Here is a 14,817-nt window from a genome sequence, read left to right on the forward strand (position 1 = left end):
TGCCAAAAGCTCTAACGTTTGTAAACAAACACGATTCTGTCCCTTTGGCAGCGGTTACCCTCCCTACTGTTGCACAGGCTCGCGCAGGTACTGTAAATACTTCAAGTGATCTAAGTTAAGCCGGGAGTACCTTACACCATGACCAGTCTGCCACAAGAAGAAAAGTGAAATGTGTATGTAGGCTGTCAAATGCAAGGGCGGAGAACTCGGAATTTTTTTTTTCGTTTTCGAAATAAAGCAAGATTTTTTTTCAAACTTTACCTTTAGCTGAGTCCACCATTTAACATAGCTAAGCTGAGACTGTAATGTTGAAATTTACTTCTAATAAAAAAAGAACATCGTTTTGTTTTGTTTGTTCTTTCTACGTCGACATTTTCAAGCAACCAGCCCCCACCACAGGCCCCCGCCCCTGTCTGCACGCGCTCGCCGTGTAAGTTACGTCATACCGCAGGTGTGTGCTCTCCGCGTGCTGCTATAAGTGTGTCGGGTGGCTGTGTGTGTAGTTGGTGATCCTCCACACACCTGACCTACTTCACGTGTGTTGTGTGCTCCAGTGCTATCATCGTGTGCGAACATACAAAACAAAATATGAGATGTTTTCTGAGAATAATTTGACCTACGCATATTTGTTTTTATTCAACCACAATCTTGGTCGCATCAAAGGGCAGACTACTGAAATCAACAAGATACTTTTTTTAAAATAAAAAAAAAGCTTCATTTACTTCAAAGAGATCAGGAGATTAAAAACTATTTTTAATATTTAAAATTTTATCAAACGAATCAACTAAGATAAATTTAAATGTTTAACAAAACATGAAGTAGGACAACCTAGGTAAGTAAAGAATTTATGTTCCGTCTACTCACATACACATTACCTCTCGCAAGCATTCCTTCTAGTTAACTTCCATACGTAGACTTGGGTCATACTTAGCTTTATACTGTAGCGTGCACGGCTCAAGAATACTTTATCGATAGTCAAACACTTAACTCTACTTTTTCAACAGTAAAACACAACTTTACTTTATCAACAGTATAATGCTTAGAAATAATTTGTCAACAGTAAAACATTTAACTGTACTTTATCAACAGAGAAACACATCTGTACATTATCAACAGTAAAACTACATTATAAAAGAGTATAACACCTAGAAATAATGTATCAACAGTAAAACACTAACTGTGGTTTATCAACAGTCAAACACTTAACTGTACTTTATCAACAGTCAAACACTTAACTGTACTTTATCAACAGTCAAACACTTAACTGTAGTTTATCAACAGTCAAACACTTAACTGTACTTTATCAACAGGCAAACACTTAAGTACTTTATCAACAGTCAAACACTTAACTGTACTTTATCAACAGTCAAACACAACTGTATTTTATCAACAGTCAAACATTTAACTGTACTTTATCAACAGTCAAACACTTAACTGTACTTTATCAACAGTCAAACATTTAACTGTACTTTATCAACAGTCAAACATTTAACTGTACTTTATCAACAGTCAAACATTTAACTGTACTTTATCAACAGTCAAACATTTAACTGTACTTTATCAACAGTCAAACATTTAACTGTACTTTATCAACAGTCAAACATTTAACTGTACTTTATCAACAGTCACACACTTAACTGTACTTTATCAACAGTCAAACATTTAACTGTACTTTATCAACAGTCAAACACTTAACTGTACTTTATCAACAGTCAAACACTTAACTGTACTTTATCAACAGTCAAACACTTAACTGTACTTTATCAACAGTCAAACACTTAACTGTACTTTATCAACAGTCAAACACTTAACTGTACTTTATCAACAGTCAAACACTTAACTGTACTTTATCAACAGTCAAACACTTAACTGTACTTTATCAACAGTCAAACACTTAACTGTACTTTATCAACAGTCAAATACTTAACTACTTAATTAGGTCATGTCTGACAATGACGGTCCAGAGAAAGGGGGAGGGGAGGCGGTGGAGGACCTCGAGTGTAAGGGGGAGGAGAGGAAGGGGGAGGAGAGGAAGGATGAGACGGCGGAGGGAGAGAGGAAAGGGGAGGATCACGAGCTAACGGAGGAGGAGAGAAAGAGAGCAGAGCTGCTCATCCCGGAGAATCTTCAGGTAAAGAACTAACTAGGACGTGTGTTGGATGTTGGTATTCATTACTTCATTCTAGCAGGTTTTTTTTTTACATCTGTAAAATCGATTTAGCTATTTTTGTGCGAATTTGTATGAAAATTTAATTTACAGATATAATATTGATCTGAATTAAAAAAATATATAAGTATCAATGAGATAAGCGAACTTTTGGGGAAAATCTATTTACTTAAAACATTTTTTTCTTTGCTAAGGGAAATAAGTCAGGTAATATTTAGGGCAAAATCAATCTACCTCGGTTATATCCCCTCACAAAAATGAAAGTGGGAAAATTAAGGAATTGTTCGTTAAATCTTTCCCTGCATTCTCCTCGGAGAAGCGAAATAACTGTAGCTCGTGTTCAGTTATGTGCTATACAATAACATCATCAGTACCTCCACAATAACAGCATCAGTACCTCCACAATAACATCATCAGTACCTCCACAATAACATCATCAGTACCTCCACAATAACATCATCAGTACTTCCACAATAACAGCATCAGTACCTCCACAATAACATCATCAGTACTTCCACAATAACATCATCAGTACTTCCACAATAACAGCATCAGTACTTCCACAATAACATCATCAGTACCTCCACAATAACAGCATCAGTACCTCCACAATAACAGCATCAGTACCTCCACAATAACATCATCAGTACCTCCACAATAACATCATCAGTACCTCCACAATAACAGCATCAGTACCTCCACAATAACAGCATCAGTACCTCCACAATAACAGCATCAGTACCTCCACAATAACATCATCAGTACCTCCACAATAACAGCATCAGTACCTCCACAATAACAGCATCAGTACCTCCACAATAACATCATCAGTACCTCCACAATAACAGCATCAGTACCTCCACAATAACATCATCAGTACCTCCACAATAACAGCATCAATGCATCCACAATAACATCATCAGTACCTCCACAATAACATCATCAGTACCTCCACAATAACAGCATCAGTACCTCCACAATAACAGCATCAGTACCTCCACAATAACATCATCAGTACCTCCACAATAACATCATCAGTACCTCCACAATAACAGCATCAGTACCTCCACAATAACAGCATCAGTACCTCCACAATAACAGCATCAGTACTTCCACAATAACATCATCAGTACCTCCACAATAACATCATCAGTACCTCCACAATAACAGCATCAGTACCTCCACAATAACAGCATCAGTACCTCCACAATAACATCATCAGTACCTCCACAATAACATCATCAGTACCTCCACAATAACAGCATCAGTACCTCCACAATAACAGCATCAGTACCTCCACAATAACATCATCAGTACCTCCACAATAACAGCATCAGTACCTCCACAATAACATCATCAGTACCTCCACAATAACAGCATCAGTACCTCCACAATAACAGCATCAGTACCTCCACAATAACAGCATCAGTACCTCCACAATAACAGCATCAGTACCTCCACAATAACATCATCAGTACCTCCACAATAACATCATCAGTACTTCCACAATAACAGCATCAGTACCTCCACAATAACAGCATCAGTACCTCCACAATAACAGCATCAGTACCTCCACAATAACATCATCAGTACCTCCACAATAACATCATCAGTACCTCCACAATAACATCATCAGTACCTCCACAATAACAGCATCAGTACCTCCACAATAACAGCATCAGTACCTCCACAATAACAGCATCAGTACCTCCACAATAACATCATCAGTACCTCCACAATAACATCATCAGTACCTCCACAATAACATCATCAGTACCTCCACAATAACAGCATCAGTACCTCCACAATAACAGCATCAGTACCTCCACAATAACAGCATCAGTACCTCCACAATAACAGCATCAGTACCTCCACAATAACAGCATCAGTACCTCCACAATAACATCATCATTACCTCCACAATAACAGCATCAGTACCTCCACAATAACAGCATCAGTGCCTCCACAATAACATCATCAGTACCTCCACAATAACAGCATCAGTACCTCCACAATAACATCATCAGTACCTCCACAATAACATCATCAGTACCTCCACAATAACAGCATCATTACCTCCACAATAACAGCATCAGTACCTCCACAATAACATCATCAGTACTTCCACAATAACAGCATCAGTACCTCCACAATAACAGCATCAGTACCTCCACAATAACAGCATCAGTACCTCCACAATAACAGCATCAGTACCTCCACAATAACAGCATCAGTGCCTCCACAATAACATCATCAGTACCTCCACAATAACAGCATCAGTACCTCCACAATAACATCATCAGTACCTCCACAATAACATCATCAGTACCTCCACAATAACAGCATCATTACCTCCACAATAACAGCATCAGTACCTCCACAATAACAGCATCAGTACCTCCACAATAACATCATCAGTACCTCCACAATAACATCATCAGTACCTCCACAATAACATCATCAGTACCTCCACAATAACAGCATCAGTACCTCCACAATAACAGCATCAGTACCTCCACAATAACAGCATCAGTACCTCCACAATAACATCATCAGTACCTCCACAATAACATCATCAGTACCTCCACAATAACATCATCAGTACCTCCACAATAACAGCATCAGTACCTCCACAATAACAGCATCAGTACCTCCACAATAACAGCATCAGTACCTCCACAATAACAGCATCAGTACCTCCACAATAACATCATCAGTACCTCCACAATAACAGCATCAGTACCTCCACAATAACAGCATCAGTACCTCCACAATAACATCATCATTACCTCCACAATAACAGCATCAGTACCTCCACAATAACAGCATCAGTACCTCCACAATAACAGCATCAGTACCTCCACAATAACATCATCAGTACCTCCACAATAACATCATCAGTACCTCCACAATAACAGCATCAGTACCTCCACAATAACAGCATCAGTACCTCCACAATAACAGCATCAGTACCTCCACAATAACAGCATCAGTACCTCCACAATAACAGGATCAGTACCTCCACAATAACAGCATCAGTACCTCCACAATAACAGCATCAGTACCTCCACAATAACAGCATCAGTACCTCCACAATAACAGCATCAGTACCTCCACAATAACAGCATCAGTACCTCCACAATAACAGCATCAGTACCTCCACAATAACATCATCAGTACCTCCACAATAACAGCATCAGTACCTCCACAATAACAGCATCAGTACCTCCACAATAACAGCATCAGTACCTCCACAATAACAGCATCACCAACTTGAACGAAAACAAACAAGAGCACAACCAGTAAAAAAGCGATGGCACATCAACAACATCAGTAACAAGTATTTAACAACACAAAGAACAACAATAACATAATGCTAAAGCACAACACACGAACTACAACAACCGTATCAACAACAACAGGTAAACAATAACATCAACAACAACAGATTAACAACAACAACAACAACAACATTATCAACAACAACAGCAACTGATAAACATGAACTAAACTATCAACAACGACGTCAACATAATAACAACATTATCAACATCAACAGCATTATCAACAACAAAATTATCAACAACAACGGATCATCAACAAAATTATCAACAACGACATCAAGAACAATAACAACACTGTCACCAACAATATACTACAACAACAACATTATCAATGCCATCAACAACAACATTATCAACAACGCCATCAACAACAACATTATCAACAACGCCATCAACAACAACATTATCAACAACGCCATCAACAACAATATTATCAACAACGCCATCAACAACAATATTATCAACAACGCCATCAACAACAACATTATCAACAACGCCATCAACAACAACATTATCAACAACGCCATCAACAAAACCTACTGACGTGACGCTGCTGACACTCTCTAGAAAAAATAAATCGCCCCAGTGGGCGTCCATCCATCTTTCTAAGTCCTGCCATTTATCACAATTATACCCGGGGGTGGGGGCGGGCAGGGTGCAGACCCAGGGACAGAACGATGGTAAACACTAAATCCTATGGCAATCATCGTTGGAAGAGTGCTCATTTGTTAAGAGTGCCAAATTTAGCATAATTAATTAACTGGTTGTTAAAATGAAAGCACAAACCCAGAAGTTAATTTTTTGTTTTAAAAACTTTTCTTATAAGTTCGAATATTAATGACTGCAATTAAACGTTTTTAATCCCCCCCCCCCCCAACATCGCAAAAAGCAAGTCCCATCTATCCCCACGCACGTATATTAATCAACCCTCTCAAACTTTCAAAGGACCATATGTATATATATATATATATATATATATATATATATATATATATATATATATATATATATATATATATATATATATATATATATATATATATATATATATATATATATATATATATATATATTATCTTGGTGCAGGGGCGTAGCGAGGGGGTGGCGGGGGGGTGCGGACCGCACCGGGTGACACCATTTAGGGGGGTGACACCAAGGCAAAAAATTGCAAAATATATCGAGAAAAACTTGAGGGGGGTGGTGCAAATCGAAAGTTTGAGGGGGGGGGGGGAGGGCAAATCGAAATCTTGAGGGAGGTGGGTGCAAATCGAAAGTTTGAGGGGGGGGTGCAAATCGATAAATTGAGAGGGGGGGGGGGGGTGCAAATCGAAAACTTGAGGGGGGTGCAAATCGAAAGTTTGAGGGGGGGGAGTGCAAATCGAAAATTTGAAAGTTTGTCCCCGGGAAGGGTCGCTACGCCTCTGGGGGGGGGGGTGACAACATTAAGTGCCGCACCGGGTGACACCCGACCTCGCTATGCCACTGTCTTGGTGTATATCCTATTTGTTCATAAAAAATATCTCCCCTACATCACACATCACATTGTCAGACAAGTATCCCCCCATACCCCATACCCCATACCCTAATCAACCCCCACCCCTCCCCTTTCCCACAAAAGTTTCTCTACAGGCAACATTTATGGACGGCCCTCTAAGAAGTAAACAAAAACAAAGTTCAAATGTTTCTATGGTCACCTGGTCATCGCACCAAAATAGGATCAAACAGGATGTCGCATACTGCAGAGAATAACGGTCTAGCTATGTTTTATTGAACCAGCAGATGTGAAAATTAAAAACTTTGTCTCTTGGGCTTCCATACAAATTATTCGGGGCTATATTAGGTAGTTTTTTTGTTTTGTAAAAACATTCTGATTCATTCAAATGGCAATGTCGGTTTTCAAATAATTTTAAAAAGGCGAAGTTTCAATTTAAAGGATGATTGAAAGAAAATGGAACAAAAAACGAAACATTTTTTTAATGTGAAGTGTCTTTTACAAAAAAAAAAAAAACAACTAGTGACGTCATAGCCATAATTTCGTCGTATTTAAACCTAATGTGGGACCTGTACCATCATTGCCAGTTCTGACTATTTTCAGAAATGATTGGTTACAGAAATTATTGCTATTTTTAGAAATGAGTAATACTTTCAGAAATGAAACTACTGTTGGATACGATCTTATAATTATTATGCAATCCGAATATTTAGAAGTGACCATTGTATTCAAAATGTATTGGTACTTTTATATACGATTTTTAATATTGGAAACGATGACTAATTGTATAAGATCCCTTATTTTAGAAGTGATCCCTACTTTCAGATAAGTAGTTACCTTAAGTCTGAAACGTAGCCACGTGTGTATGTCTAAAGCTGATTCCTTTGTTGTATATTCTCCACTTGTTTTACAACCACCACCTGTCATTAATGTCCCCCACCTGTCATTAATGTCCTCCACCTATCATTAATGCCCACCACGTGCCATAAATGTCCCCTCCACCTCTCATTAATGTCCACCACCTCTCATTAATGTCCACCACCTGTCATTAATGTCCACCACCTGTCATTAATGTCCCCACCTGCCATTAATGTCCCCCACCTGTCATTAATGTCCCCCACCTGTCATTAATGTCCCCCACCTGTCATTAATGTCCCCCACCTGTCATTAATGTCCCCCACCTGTCATTAATGTCCCCCACCTGTCATTAATGTCCACCACCTGTCATTAATGTCCCCACCTGTCATTAATGTCCCCCACCTGTCATTAATGTCCCCCACCTGTCATTAATATCCCCCACCTGCCATTAATGTCCACATGTCATTAATGTCCCCCACCTGTCATTAATGTCCACATGTCATTAATGTCCCCCACCTGTCATTAATGTCCCCCACCTGTCATTAATGTCCCCCACCTGTCATTAATGTCCCCCACCTGCCATTAATGTCCTCCACCTTTCATTAATGTCCTCCACCTTTCATTAATGTCCACCACCTGCCATTAATGTCCACCACCTGCCATTAATGTCCACCACCTGTCATTAATGTCCACCACCTGTCATTAATGTCCACCACCTGTCATTAATGTCCCCCACTAATGTCCCCCATCTGTCCTTAATGTCCCACCACCTGTCATTAATGTCCACCACCTGTCATTAATGTCCCCCACTAATGTCCCCCATCTGTCCTTAATGTCCCACCACCTGTCATTAATGTCCACCACCTGTCATTAATGTCCCCCACTAATGTCCCCCATCTGTCCTTAATGTCCCACCACCTGTCATTAATGTCCACCACCTGTCATTAATGTCCACCATCTGTCATTAATGTCCCCCACCTGTCATTAATGTCCCCCACCTGTCATTAATGTCCACCACCTGCCATTAATGTCCTCCACCTGTCATTAATGTCCCCCACCTGTCATTAATGTCCCCCACCTGTCATTAATGTCCCCCACCTGACATTAATGTCCCCCACCTGACATTAATGTCCCCCACCTGTCATTAATGTCCACCACCTGTCATTAATGTCCCCCACCTGTCATTAATATCCCCCACCTGCCATTAATGCCCAGCGCCTGCTAGCCGACGCCCTGACCTACCAGTCGCCCGTCCAGTCGCTCAGGACCATCGTACGGTGTGGCGGGGACGTCAACGGGCCGGTCAAGAGGGGGCTCCGGCCCCTGCACTACGCCGTCCACTCTGGGTATGTGGAGGGGATCCAGTTCCTGTTGGAGCAGGGGGCGGACGTCAACGCCCCTGATGATATAGGGTATAGGCCCGTACACCTGTGTGCTAGGAAGGGTAGGTGGTCGTGGTGTGTAGTGTGTTGATGGAGTGTAGAGTGTTAGTGGTGTGTAGTGTGTTGGTGGTGTGTAGTGTAGTGTGTTGGTGGTGTGTAGTGTGTTGATGGAGTGTAGAGTGTTGATGGAGTGTGTTGATGTGAATAGTGTGTTGATGGTATGTAGTATGTTGACAGTGTGTAGGGGTCGGCGTGGGTTGGCTGGTAAAGCTAATGAGTCCCGGGTTCGAATCCCCCAGCAGACGAGTCTCGATAACTGGGGGCAGAATGTAGGAGAGCAAACTCTTAAATCAAACAACTGCTGATGTGTTTTTTTTTTTAGATGGACAAAGGCTATGGAAGCAAATCCAAATAGGAGTCAATGTCGAATAATGGGTTGACACGTAATACTTAATTGTGTTGGAGGAAATCCCATCCAACATAAAAATTAAAACAAAGAAGATTGTGTGTTGTGTGTTGCAGATGGTACATGACATATTACCCTGTAAGAGCCTCACCCACTAGTCCACCCCCAGACCTGCTGGAGCCACTGACGGTTGTGTGTAGTATGTTGATGATGTGTTACCTGGCATATTCCCCTGTAAGAACCTCACCCCTTGTCCACCCCCTGCTGGAGCCCCTGACATATTCCCCTGTAAGAACCTCACCCCCTTGTCCACCCCCTGCTGGAGCCCCTGCTATATGACATATTCCCCTGTAGGAACTTCACCCCCTGCTATATGACATATTCCCCTGTCAGAACCTCACCTTCTTGTCCACCCACAGGCCTGCTGGAGCCCCTGAAGATGTTGATTGACCACGGAGCTCAGGTCCATTTCTTTGTCGAGGATGTCGAGAACGCTGACCCGTCCAGGCACCTGGGATATCTGACCATTGGTGACTAGACTTTTATATCTGTCCATTGGTGACTAGACTTTTATATCTGACCATTGGTACTAGACTTTTATATCTGACCATTGGTGACTAGACTTTTATATCTGTCCATTGGTGACTAGACTTTTATATCTGACCATTGGTACTAGACTTTTATATCTGACCATTGGTGACTAGACTTTTATATCTGACCATTGGTGACTAGACTTTTATATCTGTCCATTGGTGACTAGACTTTTATATCTGTCCATTGGTGAATAGACTTTTATATCTGATCATTGGTACTAGACTTTTATATCTGACCATTGGTCGCCCGACTTATAACTGTCCAGTGGTGACTCGATTTTTATATCGGACTATTGGTGGATAAATTTATATTAGACCATTGATGACTAGTGTAGTGACTAGATTTACATCTGACCGTTGGTGATTAGACTTTTATCTAACCATTGGTAACTAGACTTTTATAACTGACCAGTAGTGACTCGACTTATATCTGAGCACAATGCAACTATACTTTCTAAAGAGTTAGATCGTTATTCCTCCTGGCTCCTGACCACTCCTCCCCCCCCACAGAGCCCCTCAACATGGCGCTAGAGAACAACCACGTGGAATGTGCCAGACTTCTGCTGTCCAGCGGGGCCAAGCCGGACAACCACTACTTCCTGGGCTACGAGATCAACCTGGTGCCCCTGGAGAACCTGGACTGCATGAAACTGCTGCTGGAGTTTGGTGCCGACCCCAACGTCTTCAGCCGGTCAGTCATCCGTGACGTCAGTTTGGGTGTTTGGTTTGGTGTGTCAGGTGGCGGGGAGATAGGTTGTCCATGTTGTCACGTGTCAGGTGTAGAAAGGTCATCTTATAGCGTCACTTTTGTCACTTGTCACTTTTGTCACTTGTCACTTTTGTCACTTTTGTCACTTGTCACTTTTGTCACTTGTCAGCGCTATTGCCATTGGTTAGCAGTGGTGACACTACGTACTATATTTGTCGCTTTTCTCATCACTTGCCACCATTAGCTAGCTTGTCACTAATATAGCCACCTGTTACCAGTATTAAAATGTATTACCAGTATCACCATGTGTCACCACTCACCCTTAATATCACCACTTCTCAATTATATCACTTTTGTCACCAGTATCACAACATGTCACCACCTGACACCAGGATCACCACTTATCACTGGTATCACCACTTGTCATGAATATCACCATTGGTCACCAATGTATCCACTTGTCACTTAGATTGTTTTACAATATTATCTTCCACATACCTAATATCCTAAAACCAATATCCGCTCCTCTCTCCTCCCCCCCCCCACAGCTGCGGCCTGTCCCCCCTGATGAAAGCCTGCAGACAACACAACATGCGCGTCACCAGACTGCTGCTAGACCACGGTGCCGACCTTGAACTTCAGCCAAGTTCAAGGTTCGAGCAGGTGACCTTGTTTGACATTCAGTTCTTCCATAAACTTTCCACTGTTTTAGTATCTCCCCCCCCCCCCTCCCCAGGGCCCACACACGCTAGACAGAAGAGGCACCCTCAGGTTAAAGTCTTCCCCCCCCCCCCCCTTTCTTCCCCTCCCAACCTTTCTATCATTAATTTCTAATTCATGATCTATTAATAAACACCTCATTAGATGGAGAATCTTGATTAAATAGGCCAACGATATTCTAATCAAGAACACATTTTAAAAATTATTAGTTGCTAAGCTATAATTACTCATTAATTTACGATTTGAACCAATTTATCAAAATTGCGAACATCATGTTTAAAAAAAATAGAGTGTTGACATTTAAAACGAATTGCCCTATTATGATTGGTTGATTTTAAAAGCCCGAGTCTGATTGGTTGATTTAAAGTTCAAACATCACTGCCGAGTAGTTTTATGACCGGAAATAGCCGGTTAGCCGGAGGTAGCTAGTCATAACATTTCACGACTTGACAGCAATAAAATAGAGAACCGGCTCGAAAGTGGTGTCTTGTGTCCGGTGTTTATTTTTCCATCATAAAACTCGGTTGTTTATTTTAGTTGATCGTGTTTTGTTATGTTGAGTGAAGTATTAGGAGGGTTTTGACAGCAAGGATCTGACCGGTTTTACACGGGGTAAAGTGTTTGATACCAGATCAAATCTAGATCTAGCAACAGGTGAACACTATATGTAGTTACAGATGTGTCTTATAAAGATTCTCCTACATCTGTTTAAAAAATATATCAGAAGCCGGATGCTCGCAACTCTCCCTTATACAACGTTAACGCTGGGCACTCAGTCAGTGTGAATGAATAATCTCCTACAACTTGCTTCAAATATTAGGGGACGGGCACCTACCAACTTACACACCCTCCACCCCCCACCTACACACACACAAACACACTAGAATTGTGCCCCCCCATTTATCTTGGTCGCCAAGTCGGATCTGTTCGATCAGTTCTTCCCCACCCTCAGAAAAAACAAACGTGGGGTGGGGGCATCCTATCCCAGTCAAATGTAACTTTGTTTTTCCTCTCAGTTGACCACGTTGACTAATATTTATTATTGCTCACCCCACCCCCCCCCCCCCCCCCCCCAGAAAACAGCCATCCACTACGCCGTACAGTCTGGCAGTACCGGCATCACCAACGCTCTGTTGAGGCGTGGGGCGGTGGTTGGCCGACCCCCGGGGTACAGGTAAGTCATTAATGTTAGCATTACACAGGTAAGTCATTAATGTTAGCATTTCACAGGTAAGTCACTAATGTTAGCATTACACAGGTAAGTCATTAATGTTAGTATTACACAGGTAAGTCATTAATGTTAGTATTATTTATACAGGTAAGTAATTAATGTTAGCATTACACAGGTAAGTCACATTAATGTTAGCATTACACAGGTAAGTCATTAATGTTAGCATTACACAGTTAAGGCATTAATGTTAGCATTATACAGGTAAGTCATTAATGTTAGTATTATTTATACAGATAAGTCATTAATGTTAGCATTACACAGGTAAGTCACATTAATGTTAGCATTATACAGGCAAGTCACATTAATGTTAGCTTTACACAGGTAAATCCTTTAGTCAGGTACTTGCCCAAGTCTAGTGGCGAACTTCGGGAAAAAATTGAACAATCTATAAAGACTTGTGACTAAAAATTCACACCTCACTAATAAATAAACAATAGATTTCAGAAAGTTGAGCACACATGACAGATGACTACATTAGTCTTAGCTACATAAAGGATTACTTTATTCACCTGGTGAAAGTGAAATTTTAATAGAAAATGTAATTGCTCTATCATTCTTTCCCTAAGACAAGAGACATTCCTCGACTTGAGCTATTGGGGGAAACGGCTTTATTTAACTATAGATAATATATTGTGACTTAAGTTTCTAAAATACTTTTTATTAACTTAACAAAATAAAACCTTTAGATTTTGCTTGCTTTTGTTTTAAATAAATCAATACCCCCCTCCATTACCCCCCCCCCCCCCAGGTACTCAGCCCTGCACACCGCCATCACGTGCGACAACCCGGACATGTGTGAGCTACTGCTCCGGTGGGAGGCGCACGTGGAGGAGGTGACCGACGAGAACTCCACCCCCCTGCAGTTGGCCTGCGCCACCCCCGGGCTCAAGCACCGGCTGGACATCGTCAAGGTTCTCCTCCAGTACGGGGCCAACCCCAACGCCAACGCCCCCTTCCTGTCCTACAGCAGCCCCTTCCTCTCCCCCCTCACGGAGTACATGCGCTGCGAGACGGAAGAAGTTCAGTATGACGTCATCCACGCGCTGATCCTGTACGGCGCTAAAGTTCACTTCTGCGCCGCCTCGACCTCCAGCCGCGCTAAAGACCCGCACGGCATCCTCCACTGCGTCCAGTACCTGAAAACCAAACCGGAAGTCTTCCACCTGCTGATCAGCGCGGCCAAGGTGTTCGACGCCGACTCCATCAAAGTCTACAGTAGCCTGTCGCCCGAGCAGAGGTTCACACTTCTCGCTGTGGCCGAGGCCCCGCGAGATCTAAGAACGCTAACTCATCTGTTTCTCAGAGACCACCTCAAGTCAAAACTCGTCGAGTGTGTTAGAGTTCTGCCCCTTCCCCGCCTCGTCAAACAGTTTCTGCTGTTTAACCCTACATCCGGGTTCCTAGATTCGCCCAAAGGGGAAGAAACTCCCCCACATTAGCATCAGCTGTACATAGAGAGACAACCATTTTATTTATATCAATCGTGCTGTGATCTGTAAAGTCAACTTACCTCCCCTATTTATTCACATTGTAAATACATTTCATGAGTTGCTGTACTTGTTTATGCGTATATTGTTTATTTCTTATGCTGTCTTTAAAAAAAAATGATTTAAAAAAAAAATAAAACTATCTTAATCACACTGAAAAGCAAAGCACGAAGTATGTGTATAGGTAGGGTGGGTGGGAAGGGGAGGGTTACAGTAAGGGAGAGCGTTTAATTGCCTCCTCGAGAAGTCCTGTTCGTACTCCGGTCAGATGAGGCTGGCTAGCTGATACACCTACCCATCTAGTAGAGAAAACTCCAAAATCAAACAACTGCTGTCGTAGATATTGTTCTTGGGTTGGATAAAGGCTAGCAAGTTCAGAGAGAAAAGCTTTCTGAGGTTGGAGGCAACGGGACACATGACGCATAACA

The 14,817-nt window shown here is 41.8% G+C and overlaps 1 protein-coding gene across 1 annotated transcript; it reads left to right on the plus strand.

Moving 5' to 3' along the window:
• Positions 1-445: 445 nt before the first annotated feature.
• On the plus strand, positions 446-14,450 carry LOC131945985 (ankyrin-1). Its single transcript, XM_059306617.1, has 8 exons — positions 446-832; positions 1,940-2,131; positions 9,077-9,305; positions 10,069-10,179; positions 10,753-10,933; positions 11,500-11,614; positions 12,748-12,845; positions 13,651-14,450. Exons 2-8 carry the CDS (start codon positions 1,943-1,945, stop codon positions 14,339-14,341), a joined length of 1,614 nt encoding a protein of 537 aa, XP_059162600.1. The 5' UTR covers positions 446-832; positions 1,940-1,942; the 3' UTR covers positions 14,342-14,450.
• Positions 14,451-14,817: the final 367 nt, after the last annotated feature.

The sequence above is a fragment of the Physella acuta genome, unplaced genomic scaffold (assembly GCF_028476545.2).
Source record: "Physella acuta isolate Inbredline_101_S28 unplaced genomic scaffold, ASM2847654v3 ptg000543l, whole genome shotgun sequence".
NCBI lineage: Eukaryota > Metazoa > Mollusca > Gastropoda > Physidae > Physella > Physella acuta.